Source organism: Schistocerca piceifrons, chromosome X (assembly GCF_021461385.2).
Source record: "Schistocerca piceifrons isolate TAMUIC-IGC-003096 chromosome X, iqSchPice1.1, whole genome shotgun sequence".
Taxonomy (NCBI): Eukaryota; Metazoa; Arthropoda; class Insecta; order Orthoptera; family Acrididae; genus Schistocerca; species Schistocerca piceifrons.
Window position 1 is genome coordinate 872,390,178 of NC_060149.1, and position 19,329 is coordinate 872,409,506.

The 19,329-nt window shown below is 36.4% G+C and overlaps 1 protein-coding gene across 2 annotated transcripts in view; it reads right to left on the reverse strand.

Moving 5' to 3' along the window:
* Positions 1 to 1,185: 1,185 nt before the first annotated feature.
* Positions 1,186 to 19,329, reverse strand: part of LOC124722919 (golgin-84-like) — a 103,370-nt gene continuing 85,226 nt past the window's right edge. For both annotated transcript variants that reach the window (XM_047248073.1, XM_047248072.1), the window contains exons 10-11: positions 1,928 to 2,088; positions 1,186 to 1,827 (exon numbers count right to left, since the gene is read on the reverse strand). In XM_047248073.1, coding sequence (XP_047104029.1) covers positions 1,759 to 1,827; positions 1,928 to 2,088 — 230 coding nt within the window. In that variant the 3' untranslated portion in view covers positions 1,186 to 1,758. The remainder of the gene's footprint in view (positions 1,828 to 1,927; positions 2,089 to 19,329) is intronic.

Sequence of the window (19,329 nt, forward strand, 5' to 3'; positions counted from 1 at the left end):
TCTTTCAGCATCTCAGTGATACTCTCCCATTTCCTCTCTGGGAATATCTACAAGACCCCTGCATGACACAATGCCCTTGCTATAGTTCAAGGAGGTGCGTAATACTTCAAACCAATCACAAAAGATTGTGGCCCAGTGACATGGTGCACTGTCATCCATAAAAATTCCAACATTGTTCGGGAACATGATTGGCTGCAAATGGTCTCCAAGCACCCGAACATAATGACTTCCAGTCAATGATAGGTTTAGCTGGACCAGAGGACCCAGTCCATTCCATGACAGCAGCCTACACCATTACCGAGCCACCATCAGGCTGCAGAGTGCCTCATTAACAACTTGAGTCCATGGCTTCGTGGGGTCTGTGCCACACTCGAAACCTACCATCAGCTCTTACCAGATGACACGGGGACTCATCTGGACAGACCATGGTTTTCCAGTTGTCTAGGGTCCAACCAATATGGTCAAAAGCTCAGGAGTGGTGCTGCAGGCAATGTCATGCTGATAGCAATGGCACTTACACTGGTCATCTGCTGCCATAGCCCATTAACACGAAATTTCACTGCATTGGCCTAATGGATATGGTTGTCATTCATCCCACATTGATTTCATGCAGTGTTGTTTGTTTGTAAAAACCGACAAGTCTACGTAAACGCTGCTGCTCTCAGTCTTTTAAGTGAAAGCCACCAGCCACTGCATTGTCCGGGGTGAGAGGTAATGCCTGAAATTTGGTATTTTTGGTACACTCTTGACACTGTGAATATCAGAGTAATGAATTCCCTAATTATTTCCAAAATAGAATGTCCCATGTATCTAGTTCCAACTGTCATTCTGCGTCCAACTTGTGACACACACAGCTATGCTGTTTCTAGCATAAAGCGCAGTTTAATGTCAACTGACAAACATCAATACCTGTGTGAGCAGTGCTACATAGAGAGACTATTACCTGGACTATGTATTAGTAAACTTTTTGTATTGAGAAACTTATCACAGTAACATACAGCACCACTAACATTGCTATTCTTTACTGCATAAAATTACATGGGAAATCCAGTATCAGTATACATTGATTCTGAGCACTGTATCAATTCAGACACATTACTTGCTATTCAATACCAAATTAGACTGTTGTTAAAGGTTATAAATTTGTGATTTAATCACAGTAACAGAAGCAGCAGACACTCAATGTTAAGAGACCTTGAACACCTTTATTTCCAGATTCAAAAGTTGTAGTGACATAGTTTAGTCACATTTGAAATTGATGACAGGATTAGCAACACCAAAAAAAATAACATTTGAAACTGATGACAGATTTAGCAACACAGGAAAGAGTAAATAACGCAAAATAAATGGATACATCAGCAGTATAAAAGTATTCCCTGCATACACAGTTCTCTCCTAGCATATAAATAAAATTTACAACCAGTAATAGACTGTATTCATAGCTCAACACTCAGCAAATGGTATTTCACCATGACCTTAATCTCGATGTAATCAAAAACTTTGCTCATCACATCTTGTTGATATTATTCCTCGATTTTTAAGAAACTTACATTCATATTAACATAATTAGCTTAGGCTAATATAGAAATACCTATACACAGATAATAACAAACTGGAATACAATGCAATTACTGGTGGTTTCACTCTAGTTCCTAAGTGTTCCATTTCTAGATAAATAAATATGAACTAGAGATTAATCACAACAGGATATGTACTGTTGGACCAATTTTTATGATAATTTCTGTAGATTCTCTAGTTTCACTGTCCTCCTTGAGCAGAAGGGGTATATGTGAACAATACAACCATCACCCAAATGTGAAGAAGAATCTGTAAAAATTAAGAAAAGAAATGGTAAGTACAATACAAGATCAAGAATCTACCTACACTGAAAGATTCTTTTCCATACTTCTGGATGTTATTTGCTTACCATGTAAGAAAATACTAATACTCGGGCCAATGGGTACCTCCTTAAAAAGACACCAGTCCTAATACTGACAGCATCAAGTGTTGTATAAGCCCTTTTTACTCTGCGTGTCACTCCCGTGTCAAACGGTGATTCTACAAAAAGGCTGGGGACTTGAGCCTTGGCTGTAAACACACATTCACCTTCTTAATGCACCAAATAGAAGCAGAGTTAACACATACAAAAATGGCAATTTAAGTTTATGATGCTATTTAGTTGTTTTATTTCTGAATCTTGATTAGTTATAAAATAAAAGTACATAAAATGGTGCCATTTTACAGTAAATGGAACATAAGATATGATGGAATAATCATTTAATGCAGAGTGTAAGGCAGAGATGGGCAGTATTTGAATAAATTTCTATATAGATAATTATATAAATAAATAGATAACTCAAAAAATTTTATTTGTGAATAATGTGATTACTTCTCTCTGCGAATGCACACGTGTTATTTTTCATCATGTGGCTAATGAATAAAGTAGCCTACCACCACTTTTCTTTTTTTATTTATCGATTAGTACTGTGATGTGCATAGGCAGAGTTTCTTCCTATAGCTTGACAGCCTTTCTGTAGGACTGGTCCTCCCTCCCCCCCCCCCCCCCCCCATGATCACTTGGAGAGTGGTGCAGCCACAGCTGTATAAACCCATTTGACTAAATAAATAAACATACCACCATCCAACTGCACGGCACAGCAGTTATTTAATTATTCAAATGCTCTTTTCTTTCCTGATGTCTTAACACAGGTACAATCGTCCTGCCCCTTCTTCTTGTTAGTATTATCCATATGTTATTATCCTGCAGAGAACTACCACGTTTCTGATCTTATCAGTCCACTTAAATTTCTGTAACCTTCTAAAGCACTAAATATCAACCACTTTGATTCTCTTCTTTTCTGGTTTTCCCACAGATCATGATTACCTTCCATACAATGCTGTGCTCTGTAATGAATCTTGCCTCTTCGGAACTTTCGTACATCAATTGAAATGTTTGATTCCATATAAATTTTGGCCACACTCTGGTTAATTTTCATATTTAAATTATATCTCTCACATCTGAAGATATTTTTGAACCTATCTGATTGGCAGAAGACTAATTTTCTGGTAATATATTTTTATTATTCATACCGATCCATTTTGTAATATCTATCTTGAACCATGAAAAGCAGTAATCACAATTGTCAACTTAAATGATCAAAGAACCAGTTTACAGTAAAAATAATACTATTATGCTTCAGGTTTTATGCAAGCAAAATTTCTGTCTCCTTTTGTAATTTTTCTAAGTTTTATTATTGATTATAAAATAAAACTTATACAATGACAGGAAGCTGCTATCTTTCATATTGTCAAAATTTACAACTTTCTTTTATTAACCATTAGGCCCATGAATCTTTACGTAAATAATTATTTCCAGAAAACATTATATAAATTAAATATGAGAAACAATTTCAGTTAAGACAGTCACGTTAATACTTGTTTGGACTACATCCTGTTCAGGAACTCTCTGATCAACTTACTCTTTGTTTAGCTCAAGAATTTAGCACAATGTATATTTAAGAAGTGCTGTTGTAAAAAGTACATCAAGAACATAGCAGCAAATGAAGATTGTGTTTAAAAGCCACACAATGTTCCAGCAACTTGTTATTTTAAAAAAACCCTGGACCAAACATTTCGAAAGTTTATATAGGTGCAAATAAGGCTGCCTAGACAATGAGACCAACTTAGCAATGTAAGTAATATTTATCTATAAATACAATATACTTTCTCTTACATACTAATTTAGACATTGTCAGAACTATTATATAGTTACAACCACGTATGCACGCAAAGTTAAATTCTTCATTATATAGGAGCATTAAGTGGAAGGGAGTTACACTGTATGTGGGGGTGTCAGCTGGAATAAAGACAATATTAGCTAGAATATTAACAGTGTTTTCATTTCGCAGAAAAATTTGTGAAATAATGATACTAACAAGGGAAGTCTCTAAGCTTAAACAGGAATTTGGTGTTCCAATAGTATTTAGAATCTTTACGTACAATGGTGATTAGAACGATGAAAGCATTCAATTGTGTTACTCTTAGATTGCCTACTGTCTGACTGTAAAAATGTACATAAGGTTCTTTGAGAAAATTCATGAAACAAAATGCAAAATCAGGATAGGCGCATTTGGTGAAAGCAATCTGGACAATTCTCAGAATCATATTATTGACCTGCAAAATCAAATGCTACTTTAATCACATTCTTGAGTTCAGCAACATGTGCAGGAGTATTGTAGCCAGCTGTTTACCAGGAATTCTGAAGCATAGGCTGATACACTGGGCAGGCAGCTGGTTATCAATAATAGAATGCATTTCATAATGAATATTCTGTTTCCTAATTTAGTGTCAGAGTCACTGCAAAAAGTCCTTATAGAGTATTTTATCCTCCTTCCATAAACACCGAAGAGCCAAAGAAACTGGTACACTCACCTACTATTGTGTAGGGCCCCTGCAAGCACGCGCAAGTGCCGCAATACGACATGCCATGGACTCTACTAATGTCTGAAGTAGTGCTGGAGGTAATTGACACTGTGAATCCTACAGGGCTGCCCATAAATCCGTAAGAGTATGAGGGGGTGGAGATCTCTTCTGAACAGCATGTTGCAAGGCGTCCCGGATTGCTCATTAATGTTCATGTCTGGGGAGTTTGGTGACCAGCAGAAGTGTTTAAACTCAGAAGAGTGTTCTTGGAGCTACTCTGTAGCAATTCTAGACTTGTGGGGTGGTGCACTGTCCTGCTGGAATTGACCAAGTCCATTGGAATGCACAATGGACATGAATGGATTCAGGTGATCAGACAGGATGTTTACATATGTGTCACCTGTCAGAGTCGTATCTAGATGTATCAGGGGTCCCATATCACTTCAACTGCACATGCCCCACACCATTACAAAGCCTTCAACAGCTTGAACAGTCCCCTGCTGACATGCAGGGTCCATGGAGTCAAGAGGTTGTGTCCATACCCGTACACGTCCATCCACTCAATAAAATTTGGAACGACATTTGTTCAAGCACGCAACATGTTTCCAGTCATCAACAGTCCAACGTCAGTGTTGATGGGCCCAGGCAAGGCATAAAGCTTTGTGTCATGCAGTAATCAAGGGTACATGAATGGGCCTTCGGCTCCGAAAGCCCATATCAATGATGTTTCATTGATGGCCCAGAATTGAAATCTGCAGCAATTTGCAAAAGGGTTTTACTTCTGTAACGCTGAATGATTCTCTTCAGTCGTCGTCGGTCCTGTTCTTGCATGATTTTTTCCGGCTGCAGCGATGTCGGAGATTTGATGTCTTAGTGGATTCCTCATATTCAAAGTACTCTTGTGAAATGGTGGTACGGGAAAATCTCCACTTCATTGCTACCTTGGAGATGCTGTGCCCCATTGCTCATGCGCCGACTATAATACCACGCTCAAACTCACTTAAATCTTGATAACCTGCCATTGCAGCTACAGTAACCAATCTAACAACTGCGCCAGACACTTGTAATCTTATATAGGCATTGCTGACCACAGCACGGTATTCTGCCTGAACTATATACCTCCATATCTGAATAAGCATGCCTATACCAATTTCTTTTGTGCCTCAGTGTGTTTTATACATAAGACATGTAAATCCAGAGGCTGTACGTATTTTGTTGTTTTTGGTGGAATGGTCATCTATTCCATGTCTCCACCTGCAAATGAATCATTTGTCCAACATCTATTTTATAGCCATGACTTGTACTGAATGAAGAACAGACTAAGGCAATTGTTGATTTTTCTCCATTTTCAGAAGTCAGTTCATAACTAAATCCATTTGGAATAAAACAATACCAGTTGCCATTTTTTAGGTTGTATTTTTAGGCTACCAGTTTCGACGATACACTACGTCATCTTCAGCCCTGCTTCAATCGAGTAACCTTCCTGTTACAAAATACAACAGCACTTTTAATTGGTTTCTGAATGATTATTATGGGAATGCGTGCTCCTTGGACAACTGTCAAAGCTGCTGACAGTTGTCCAAAGAGCACACATGCCTGTAATAATCGTTACGAGACCATTTAAAAGTGCTGCTTTATTTTGTAACACGGAGGTTCTTGAACTGAAGCAGGCCTGAAGATGACGTAGTGGATCGTCGAAACTGGTAGCCTAAAAATAAAACCTAAATAATGGCAGTTGGCATTGTTTAATTGGATACTCCAGACAGAAGATGGAGTTACATTCATCAAATCCACTTGGATCAGTTTTCCAAATGCAATATCACTGTATCTGGAAACCTGCAGTTTTCTGGTTTAATTCTTTGACAAACCGGGCCCTAAACTGGCGAATAGTTTGGTCTTCCTCTTGTTCTCTGGCTGTCATGAAAGTACAGCTGTGTCTACACAGAATTCTGTATTCTTCATTGAGGCATACTATGAAAGCTGCACAGGATTTAAAACTTGTGCGCCCAATTTCTCTTGCTTTTTGAATTGCCCAAAATTTCCTTCATTCCTTGTTAGTTCAAATTAGGACAGAATGGGTTGTTTTATCTCCATTTCTTTGACTGCCTTGTTTCCTCTAAAAGAATGTTTATTACGTCTTTTTTTTTTTTTTTTTTTTTTTTTTTTTTTTGCAGTTAATCAAATGTTGCTTTGATGTTAAGTGTGCTTTTTATACATGGATATTTCTTCAATAATAAGCTGTAGACTGCAACTTTACATGGAGGTGTATGGTAATTATCATAAATATGTTTAGGACATTATTCTGAAAATTTTGTTAAAATATTGACAGTATTGGACTTCTTTTCTTCTGGTGGAGGTGCATAGTCACCAGAACTGTTTGCTTCTCTTTGAGTAGTACTATTCCTGCCACTGCCAAGTGGACTATATAAAATAATTTTTTATTTCTACTTGTATACTATGGTAAAAGTAAAATTAATACATGAAAGATAATGTAAGTTAAATGAAAGTAATATGATAAGCAGAGACATGACTATAAATTTTTATCATAAGTATCAGCTATTTTCAGTCAATTCACATATAATGTGAAGTATTTCAGTCATTGTAAAAAACAACTGTTCTGTAAAAAGTGAAGACTTTATCCTGAGGTGTGTGATATTGATAATTATGCTGGATTTAGTATTGGTAACATGGTAAGGAGGAAATGAATATTATGCTACTATCATGTTATTTCTATACGGTAGGGTTATTGCTGTTGATGATGTTTAGTGGTGAACTGTGAAGTGAAGAGAATATTTTGTGAGAAGTGATGATTAATGGAAATGCATTAGGTCTTTAGATTAATATGATGATGATGATGATGATGATAAAGCAATGGATTAGGAACTTAGTGGCATGAATGGTAGTAATTTACATTCAGGAAATCATGTAAGTAGTTATGCCTAAGTATTTGTATCTGAAGAAAGTTGTCAAGAAAGAGTCTCAGACAAGAGTGGGGGAAAAAAAGGCTGAGATTTGCAAATATGAAATTACAGAGCAATGTGAAATAATAATGATTTAACTAAACTAGTAACTGAAATGAAAAATTATGATTACCATCCATGTTAAGATAGAATGACATAGAATCAAAGTAGAAACCCAATATTATAGGAAAAAAATTCTAATATACACTGAGATGGTAATTAGAGGATGTGGAAAATCTAATTTAAAAACAAAAATGTGAGTTGTAGTTGGAAAAAGATTCCTTACTAAAAACAATACATTTACTTTGTTACTGATGAAAAATATTTTTTATATAAAATAATCTTAAGTGTACTTTGTACCTCCATTCTGTCTGTATGCTAAGGAAATTTGTACGTAATGTTTGTATCATTTTACTCGATGCCACCATAGACTATATAATTTATTTTTGTTTGTGAATATTACTTCAACAATTTGGATTTCCATGATGCAATGTTTTTCTCTTACTCATCTGTTCATCTTTTTATAGTCACATTACACTATGCATTTGTCTTCTACTTTCTCAGTACAAAAAACCAGATGCTTTCTGTAACAGTCTAATAATATACAATTATTAAATATGATGAATTAAAAATATATTTGGGGAAACTGGAAAGCAGAAAAATATGATTTATTTGCAGTTTATGTTAGGAAACCTCCAATATGTAAAACATTCTTAGTATTTCTGGATTTTTTCATTGTTTATGTATCTTATTTGTTTATGTGAGCCCAAATAAGATATGGGAAAATTTTTTGTCACCGATTACTTAAGCCATAATCTACTACTTTGTATTCTGTTGTTTGGAATTAACTGAAAATAAATATATTTGACATTACTGTCATGTTGGGAAGCTTAGCATATATTTTGAAAAGAAAGTTTAAATTTTTACATAAAGAAATGTCATACTGAGATAATGTTACTATATCTATCCAGTGTTAGTAATACAAAAATATCTAGGGCTTTAGTGAATGAAAACTGTCTAAAGAAAAATTAAAATGAAGGATTTTGTTAACTCTGTCATTTCAGTCATTACTGTGGTGTTTTTGTGAGAATAAGATATAATAGAGAGTGGTGTTTTTCAGAAAAATGCAAAGCTAATGGTTATATGAAGTACATAAAAATCAGTTATGATGCAAAATATATATTTCTCGGTTTAAAACTAATGTTGTACAATTATGAATGGAATGTAGAAATTATAACTCAGAGCAATTTTCCTATTTCAGGTATATTGATGATATTATGAAGAAGTTTTGTGAAATGTTCTGTAAAGCTAACGAAGTTCATGTTGAACTGAATTTTTGAGAGATGATTCATAGTATTGTGAAGTACAGCGATTCTTCGATGTTTCAGGTTTATGATACTGTGATGAGGTTTATTCCATAATATGTGTAATGATTCTGCAGTTGTGCAGACATTATGGAAATGAAATGTTAGGGACTTACTGGTATTCTGTTTGGTAATGCACTGTGCTTTTGTTTATGATGGTATGCCGTATAATATTCTAAGATGGCCAGTAAGGCCTTTAGCAAGAATAGATGACACACACACACACACACACACACACACACACACACACACACACACACACACACACACCACACCCCACAACTTAGATGATGATGATGATTATGAACATTGGTATATAGTTATATTCTTGATGTTTATGAAGTTTGAGCTGGATGTGATTTGTTGGTAATATCTGAATTTTAATTAACAACTGCACGATTACACAGCATTGGTGTGAGAAAGAGTTAGCCTTGGTATGAAATGGCTTGTATGAAGTGCTAAATATGTTGTTGCCAACTATATGAAAATCTTCAATGCCATCTGACTTTGTGAAAGTACAGCTTGGGGGATTGTACAGTGTAAAATAAATTGGTGAATTATTATGGTGAAAATACCAACCACATGTGACTTGTTTTACTAAAATGTGAGATTATTTGGACCAAGGCAACTGCCTGATGAGAATATTCCTAGAGATTTTAGAGGATTATTACTGTGTATAATATTTTCTTATGAAATGTGTTCTTACTGCTTTACATCAATATTTTACTACTGTGGTACCACAGCAAAACTTAAAAATTTATTTGAAATTTAAAAAGCTTAATGATCTTAATTCTTTGATGTTTACTACTTTATCCAATGGCATGTTGTCCTGTGGATTACTATTTTAAAGTTTTTACCTCTATGGTTACATACAACTGATAGATTTCAGTGCTAAGCAAGTAGTACAATCCCTAGCTGGGTGACTGTATTTGTAGTTATGAAATCTTATCTGTAAAATCATAAGAAAGTTATTCAAAATGTCTTTTGCTAAACATCAGTTCAAGAACACTTCATCCAGTTTTGGAAAGTGGTCCAGAATCACATTAGTACAATCCAATTGTATTTTACTGTAATTGTCAGGGAAATTTTTTCCAGGACATTAACTTTTCTTGTATTTCTCTTCATGCAGTCCTTGTATCTAGTGTGTAGTTGAGGATCAAATTATGTCTTACAATCAGTTATTTTTTTGCATTCTACTAAAATTGTTATTTCCATGTGCTATGAAACTATATTTGTGCCATTTGCCAGTGTATGATTGAGTAAAAGAAACTGAAATAATTAAATATCACTATGTAGACATTTTATGAAGATCTCATTATATGCGCATGTAAATTTTCTTTGTTGTATGACTATTCAAATAATTTTATGGTTTTGAGGATTCTATGGAGCCACTTCAGTGCTCCAGTGAGCTAAGACAGACTTACGACACAGCAAGCCATTGTAAACTTTCTCCTATAATAACTGTCCAATTACTAGATATACACAAAATTATGAAAAAGGTCTTTCAAAATAAAGGCTTCCATAACCCTCAACTTTTGATAAAAGTTTTTATAAAACAACTAATTTTCATGTGAGATATATTCCTTGGAGCTTTCGCACTTCAATTGAAATGTTCAATTCTGTATAAATTTTGGTTAGATTTGAGTTAAATTTTATACTTAAATTAAATATTACACATCTAAAGATATTTTTTAACACATCTGACTGCCAAAGGACTATTTTTCTGGAAATATATTTTTGATTAAATCAACAGTCGAGACCGCGGTAACATTTGCTTATTATTACTGGTTTGGCTTATGTTAAAGCCATCCTCACATTTTTTGGCTCTCTATGACTGGTGCTGACAGCACTTCAGTTTTTTCATGTGATACCATTATCGTATACTGTGTAAGAGTGTGGTATCGTGAAAAAATTGAGGAGCCATCAGCACCTGCCATACCAGGTCAAAATATATGAGGACGGATGTAACAGAAGCCGAAACTGATCATAATAAGCAAATGTTATTGTGATCTTGACTGTTGTTCTAATCAAATTTAGTACCAGATCACTGCACTCCATGGACAATGTTGTCTACATTTATGTAATATATTTTTATTATTCTTATAGATCCATTTCGTAATATCGATCTTGAACCACAAAAATTAATAACAACAATTGTCAACTTAAATGATCAGAAAACTAATTTACAGTGAAAATAATAATGTGATGCTTCAGATTTTATGCATACAAAATTTCTACCTCCATTTATAATTCTTCTAATTTTATTACGGATTATAAAATAAATCTTATACGACAACAGGAAGCTGCTATTCTTCGCACTGTCAAAATCTGCAACTTTTGTTATAAACCATTAAGTGAGGCATATAAATCTTCGCATAAATAATGATTTCAAGGAAACGTTTGATAAATTAAATATGAAAAAGAATTTCAGTTAGTACTTATTTGGCCTACAGCCTTCTCTAGAAGGTACTGGAAACTGGGTTTATAATATTTATAGAGAATTTTGGCATGAACTGTGTAGAGTTGCTTTAGAAAGATTCAGAGGAGAGTGGGTTCAGGAGCTATTGAGTTTGGCACATGTTATTCTCTGATCAACGAAGCTCTTTGTTTAGCTCAAGAACGTTGCACAATGCATATTTAAGATGTGCTGTTGTAAAAAGAATGTCAAAAACATAGTAACACACGAAGACTGTGTTTAAAGGTCACATAATATTCCAGCAACTCGTTATTTCAAAAAACACCTGGACCAAATATTCCAAAAGTTTATATATGGGCAAAGAAGCCAACCCAGACACTGACATGACTTAGCAGGATAAGTAATATTTATCAGCAAATTTAATATAATTTAAACACTGTCAAAACTATTGCATAGTTACAACAATGTACGGACACAAAGTTGAATTCTTTGTTATGAATGAACATTATGTACAAGGTAGTTATAGATCTAAACATAATTTCTATGAACTTTCTTCTCAAATTCAGTTCAATGTTTGGTACTAGATGACGCCTTTTGCCTAGAAACGCCCTCTTTGCCTATGGTAGTCTACGTATTGTGTCTTCCATGCTTCCTGTGTCATATATTATTTTGCTGATAGACTACTACTCTGTCTACCTCATGGTCCCCAATTTTGATTTTAAGTTTACTGCTAATTTTATTCCTGCTACTTCTGATTACTTCTGTCTTTCAATGTCAATACATAGTGAGTGTTCATTCGACTGTCCATACCAATCAACAGATCCTACAATTCTTCACTTTCACTGATATTAGGAATGTTATCAGCAAATCTTATCACTGACATTTACGTTCAGGGTTAAAAATTATCAATAATAAGATGACACTGCTATAGTTTCACCTTCAATTTTAATTACACTCATGAATGTTTTTTCATTTCCATCATTGCTTTTTCGATGCTCAGATTAAACAGTAGGGGTAAAGGACTGCATCCCTGTCTTACACCCTTTTTAATCTGAGCACTTTGTTCTTTGTCTTCCACGCCTATTGTTACCTTTTGGTTTTTGTACACATTTTACATTACTCATCTCTCCCTATAGTTAACACTTAATTTTTCTGAGAATATTGATCATCTTGCACAATTTTACAATGTTACTGCTTTTTCTACACTGACAAATAATATGAGTACGTGTTGATATTTCTTAAATCTTGCTTCCATTATCCAGCTCACTGTCATATCTGTCTCTCTTGTACCTTTCTTTACCTTTCCTAAAACCAAACTTATCACGATCAAACAGTTCCTCAATTTTCTTTTCCATTCTTCTGCACAGTATTCTTGTCAGAAACTTGGATGCATGAGCTGATAAACTGATTATGTGATAGTATCCACAATTACCTGCTCTTACTGTCTTTGAGATTGTGGATATTATTCTTCTAAAAGTCTGATGGGGTATCTCCAATATCACAGATTTTATAAACCAACTTTAAAAGACATTTGATTGCCACTCCCTCCAACAATTTTAGAAATTCTGAAGGAATGTTATTTACACCTTCTGCCTTATTTGATCTCAAGTCTTCCAAAGCTCTGTCAAAATCTGATTCCAACACTGGATCCCCTGAATCTTCTACTTTACTACTATTTCTTCTCCTATCACGTCATCAGACAGTTCCTGACCCCTGCAGGGTCCATCATTCAATATACTCTTTCCACCTAACTACTCTTGCCTTTGCTTTTGACAGCAGAATTTCTCTTGCACTGTTAATGTTGATGCCTTTGCTTTTAATTTCACATAATATTATTTTAACTTTTCTATATGCTAACTCAGTCTTTTCAAGGACCATTTCTTTTAATTTTTTTTTCACAATTTTTCCTGGAGCCATTTGGTCTTGGCTGCATTTATTTCCTATTTATTTCATCCTCTGAAGTTACTTATACTGACGTGTTCCTGTTTTCTCTAGACATTTTTTGTGCTTCCTTCTTTTGTCGATCAATTAAATTATTTCTTCTGTTACCCAAGATCTCTTCACACTTACCTTCATTGTATCTATGTTTGCCTGCCCAACTTCTGTGATTTCCCTTTTTAGATATTGCATTCCTTTCAACTGAACTGCCTACTGTGTTATTCACTATTACAGTATCTGTACCTTACAGAACTTCAAACATGTTTCCTCATTTCTTGGTAGTGCTTATCTCCCTTCTTTCCACACTGATTCTTCTGGACAATACTTCTAAACCTCAGTCTACATTTCATCATTACTAAGTTGTAATGTAAGACTGTATCTATTCCTGCAAATACTTTACAATCCAATATCTAATTTCAGAATCTCTGTCTGATAAAGATGTAATCTTCCCATCTCTCCATGCTGAAATTTATTGTAAAACTCAATTAGTCTTTCTCCTCACTCATTTCTACTACCGCTACTCCCGCAACTCTCTTCCATTCCTTCGCCTACTATGGTGTTCAAATCCTCCATGACGATTATATTTTCATCTCCCTTTACTGTTTAATTATTCATGTATCAAAGCTTTGTGCAGCAGTACGCCTTGGTGACACAGTGGCTAAGTGCCGGCTATAAAGTGAAAATCCTGGAATTCGATCCCCAGTAGGTCGTTGGATATTTTCTGCCACTTATCACTTCTTTCACCTCTACTAATGATTTATAAATGTGACAAGTTACACTTTCCACTGTGGTTCAGAGTCCACAGTAAACTACAGGTCACTTTGCGACTGGCTAGGTAAGTCAGTTCAGAGGTCACTGGAGCATCATTTGCAATAGGATCTCATCCAGTAAAGCACTGCTCTGTTCAATCTAACATTCAGGTTGTGCACAGATTTGTTTACTTTACAGCATAATAAATATAACCACAGCAGATGGTTTTAGCTGTTATACTAACGATGTGGCCAAATTCAACTAACCCCTGCTTCCAATATTCAGAAGCCCTGTCTGTAACTATGAAAAGATACGAATGCAGCCAACAGAAACTAATACGCATTATCTTCTCAGCTGTAACAGGACTGCTAGAGCTATGGGATGAGGATCCAATTACACAGTTATCTTGTGTTTGCAGGTAACCAGCTTAGATGAAAACTATTCATCATCATCATCATCATCATCATCATCGTCGTCGTCACCGACCCTACTTGGGGGCAAATTTTAAACATGTTATAGAAAGATTGAATAAAAAAAAATGAATGGTGGCTACATGTTCGAGTTGCTTACCTAAGCCTGCTTGAATTATGGAGAATGCTAATTCAATGTATAACTTTTTGAACCACTTTCAGTCATAAACTCGATGAGTCATCAAGTATTTTCACAAGATGCATTTCACAATGAGTATTCATCCATTCCATGATCCCTCTGAAAACTGTTGCAGACCCATCTGTTACTTTGTTTATTAAAATGCTAAACAATTTAAACATTACAGATTATGGAATAAACGTAATTAACTGATGATTATTTGTCAGAAAAGTTGTTAAAGCTTCCATGGTCACTTGTTGACAAATAGCCTGTTTTAGGTTTGGTTGATGTTTGTTTGATGATTTTTGCAGGCTGAGGCAGTAGGAGAAATCGGTCGTGACAGAGCGCCCACCATGGGAGACAGAGCAGTGCTTTACTGGATGAGATCCTATTGCAAATGATACTCCGGTGACCTCTGAACTGACTTAACTAGCCAGTCGCAAATTGACCTGTAGTTTACTGTGGACTCTGAACCACAGTGGAAAGTGTAACTTGTCACATTTATAAATCATGGGAGACTGACTACTAAAAAAAATTTATTGACACGGAAGTTCTTGCTGTGGAAGAGAGGTTCAGGGAGGCCTTAGAAATCTACCAATATGGCAATAGCTTCAGCAAGAAACAACAAAGCCTTGAGGTGAATGGATCCTGGGTTCCCATGCTGCAGAAAACAACCACAGCAGACAGCACAGGGAGAAATACAGGCATAATGACCGCGTAAAAGCTATTCGACGTTGGTGTGACAAGTACATGTATAACCTGTAGTCGCGAGCTCCACTCCACTTCACTACCAACAATGGAGGGTGAAGCTTTTACAATGCCAGCCACTCATGTCAGCAAAGCATCAGAAAAATCATCAAACAAACGTCGGCCGAAGACCCCAAGTTGGAATCCTACGCGCCCCCCCCCCCCCCCTCCCCACACACACACACCTGTTGAGATATGGTCAAGTATCCAGCAGGAGTTTTCTGAGTGTCCTGGTCTACTGGCTTAATTATCACCTGAACAGACAATCTAAAATCATAACATGTCAAAGATTACGAAAATGACAGAACTGTTTTGAGTCACACTGTTGTCAGAGAACTGAGATTTAAGAAGCACACATGATATTTATGAAATTGACAGTTAAAGCTTGTGTTTACAATAAATAATCTTTTATTGTAACTGGTGCTGGACATTTTTCTGCACCCTATAAAGGAACAGTCACAGAGTTCTCTACTATGGATAAAATTTACTTAATGTCACTTAGTCAGGTATTAAGAACATGTTAAATCAAGATGATGACCATTCAAGCAACTAAATTCAACAAAAACTGCCTTTTGTCTAAAGTAATACCGAATAAAATTAATTTTAATGTTAGGAGCCTCACTAAGTCAGCCAAAACAGCAAAGTCAAAGTGTGAAACTGATTGGTTAAAAACTGAAATCAAATCATTATACAGACGTAAAGATGCCCTTAAACAAATGTTCAAACTCCACTTGGCTCTAAGCAACTCCTTGACTCCAAAGCAATGCGTGTGTATTTTAGATAACATTAATGAGCAAGTGTGCGAAGAACAACTAGTTGTGTCAACTAGGCATAATCAGAAATTACTAGCTGTCAATCCTAACAAACTACGAAGACTAGAATCTCCTACCACATCAGAACAAAGGTTTTATGGCAGAGTGATTAATTCAACCACTATGAAACTTGACAAAAACAAAAACAAATTACTTGAGAAGGGCCTCAAACATATCATCCCACCAATACTCACTGACAATAATATCAAAGAATTAATTGACTGCTCTAAAATGGCATGTGGCTCAGCTAAAATAAACAATAATGAAAACATTAGTATTGGGCTGCAAGTTAAGAATATTATACACAAAAACTTACAAAACCAAAAAAATCATGTAACTATGATTCCAAACTGCTCAGGGGTATTAATAGAAAACTATCTGAAAACAAAGCTCTGGTAGTCAAATTGACAAGAGGAACTCAGCTGTTGTTATGTGTGAATTTAAATATATTAACAATCTCTAGAATTTTTCCATAATAACATCATACATGAAATAAACAGTGACCCCACACCCAGCTTAAGGAACTACTGAAATCTTCTGACTTCCTGTATCTGACTCTGATGTTCTAAAATGCCTTGTCATGAATCCATCGACACCAAAATTATGTTTGCAGCCAAAGAATCATAAATACACTTGTCCTATACGCCCCATAGCCAACCCAAGAAACAGTCCAGCATATTTTATCAGCAAGAAACAAAGACATTCCCAGTAACTTTTATACCTATGAAAACAATTTTTCAATTAAGAATAGCTATGAACTTATTGAACATATCAAAGACTTACCAATACCAGGAAGTGCCAAATTTGCTTCAATGGACATAGTAGACCTTTACACCAACATTCCTATACATGACACTATTCAGATAATTAAAAACAACCAATTAAAACACAAAAAGTTATCCAAGACTGAAATATATGAACTCACTGAACTGCTAAAACTAATCCTGTCACACAATTATTTTATTTTTAATAACAAAATTCATAAACAAGAAGATGTTCTTGCAATGGGCAGTAGTTTGGCAGGAATACTTACATTAACCACTTAGAAAATAAATTTTTCGGATCAGATTGCTCACTTGAAAATAAAGTAATATACTGCTAAAGGTATGTGGATGATACTATTATCTTGTACAAAGGTACAACTAAGGAGACAGAGAAACTTGTTGATCGTCTCAGCAGCATGCACAACAACAACTTCACTGTAGAACATCAAGTAGATAAGGGAATCAATTTTCTTGACCTTAGAATATCTAATGTAAACAGCAAACATGCCTTCCAGATTTACAGAAAACCCACCACTAGTGACGTGGCTACGAATGCTTTCCCGGCGTAATTATTGATAATATTCTTCTCGGGTATGCAGCCGGATCATAACGTCTTCATGACACAATATTTCCGCGGTCCATCTGGCCGCCATCTTCAGGTGAGAGTGCTGGTGCACGAACTCGCCGGAACTGACTTCCTAGCGCAAGCTGCGGCCCCTATATAGACCAGCAGAAGACCCACAACGTGTGCGCGAGAAGGTGCCGTAACTGCCCTCTAGCGCAGTAATCATACCGCGCCGCCAGTGGTGGAAATAGGCGAAATCGAGATATCGCTGTCAAAAATTAAAAAAATTTTTATTCCGACGATCGAAACACAGACCGTTGTTTTTTGATGTCAGATAACACCGGGTCCCAAGTCTTACTTAAAAGATAGCCCTTGTCTCTATTAAGAAGATTGTCAGATAAACGAATCTCTATGGATTCTTTTAAAACACAGTCCCAATAGCGAGATGCAGGGGCAACCATTTGTGTCTTGTCATAGAGCATTCTGTGTCCTTCGGTGAGACAGTGCTCCGCCACTGCAGATTTCTCAGGTTGAAGCAGCCGTGTGTGCCGCTGATGCTCAACACATCGGTCCTGAATGGTCCGGATTGTCTGCCCAATATAAGCCTTCCCACAGTGGCAAGGGATCTTGTACACACCAGGCTTCCTCAAACCCAAGTCATCCTTTACAGAGCCAAGGAGCGCTCTAATCTTGGCTGGCGGACGAAAAATACTTTTGATATGGTATCTTTTCAGAATTCTTCCTATCTTCGAGGAAATGCTCCCAGCAAAAGGCAGAAAGGCCACCGATTTGCAGGTATCTTCTGGTGGTTCAGGCGAAGGTCCATACTGGAAAGCACGACGGATCTGTTTATCTGTGTAGCCATTCTACTTGAACACAACCTTAAGATGGTCCAATTCTTGTGTCAAGCTTTCTCCATCTGAAATGGCATAAGCTCTTCTCGCCAACGTCCGCAGGACCCCTGTACGCTGGAACGATGGATGACAGCTAGAAGCATGCAGGTAACGGTCCTTGTGCGTAGGCTTTCGATAAACACTGTGTCCCAGTGTCCCATCATACTTTCTGTACACCAGAACATCCAGAAACGGAAGCTTCCCATCACTTTCCACCTCCATGGTAAACTCGATGCTAGGATGCAGGGAATTAAAATGATCTAGGAGGCGGTCAAGAGCTTCTCTCCCATGAGGCCACACCATAAACGTATCGTCAATGTACCTCCAAAAACAAGTTGGTTTTAAGGACGCCGTCTTCAGCGCCATTTCCTCAAAATCTTCCATAAAAAGATTGGCGACTATTGGGGACAATGGGCTCCCCATAGCCACTCCGTCAGTCTGTTCAAAATATTTGTCATTAAATAAAAAATACGTCGACGTCAGCACGTGGCGACAAAGCCTGGTTGTTTCCTCATCCAGTTTCTCACCAATTAATTGCAAGGATTCTTCCAGAGGAACCCGGGTAAAAAGCGACACGACATCAAAGCTCACAAGTAAATCCGAGGGACTAAGAGACAAGGACTTCAATCTCTGAATAAACACCATAGAATTGGAAATGTGATGTTCGCATTTACCGACGTGAGGGCCAAGAACAGATGCTAAATACTTGGCTAGATTGTTGGTAGGAGCACCCAAATTACTCACGATTGGACGAAGCGGGACCCCTGTCTTCGTTTCCGGCGAGTTCGTGCACCAGAACTCTCACCTGAAGATGGCGGCCAGATGGACCGCGGAAATATTGTGTCATGAAGACGTTATGATCCGGCTGCATACCCGAGAAGAATATTATCCACCACTAGTGATGTTGTCATTAACAACTCCCCATGTCATCCAGTACAACACAAAATGGCATTCTTCAGATCTACACGTAACCGTACACATAAAATCCCACTCAGCCGACATGACGAACAAAAAGAAATTAATATTATCAAAGAAATTGCGCGTAGAAATGGAGACAACCCAGATGTAATTGATAAACTTAACAACAAAATCAAAAAGACACAATGCACT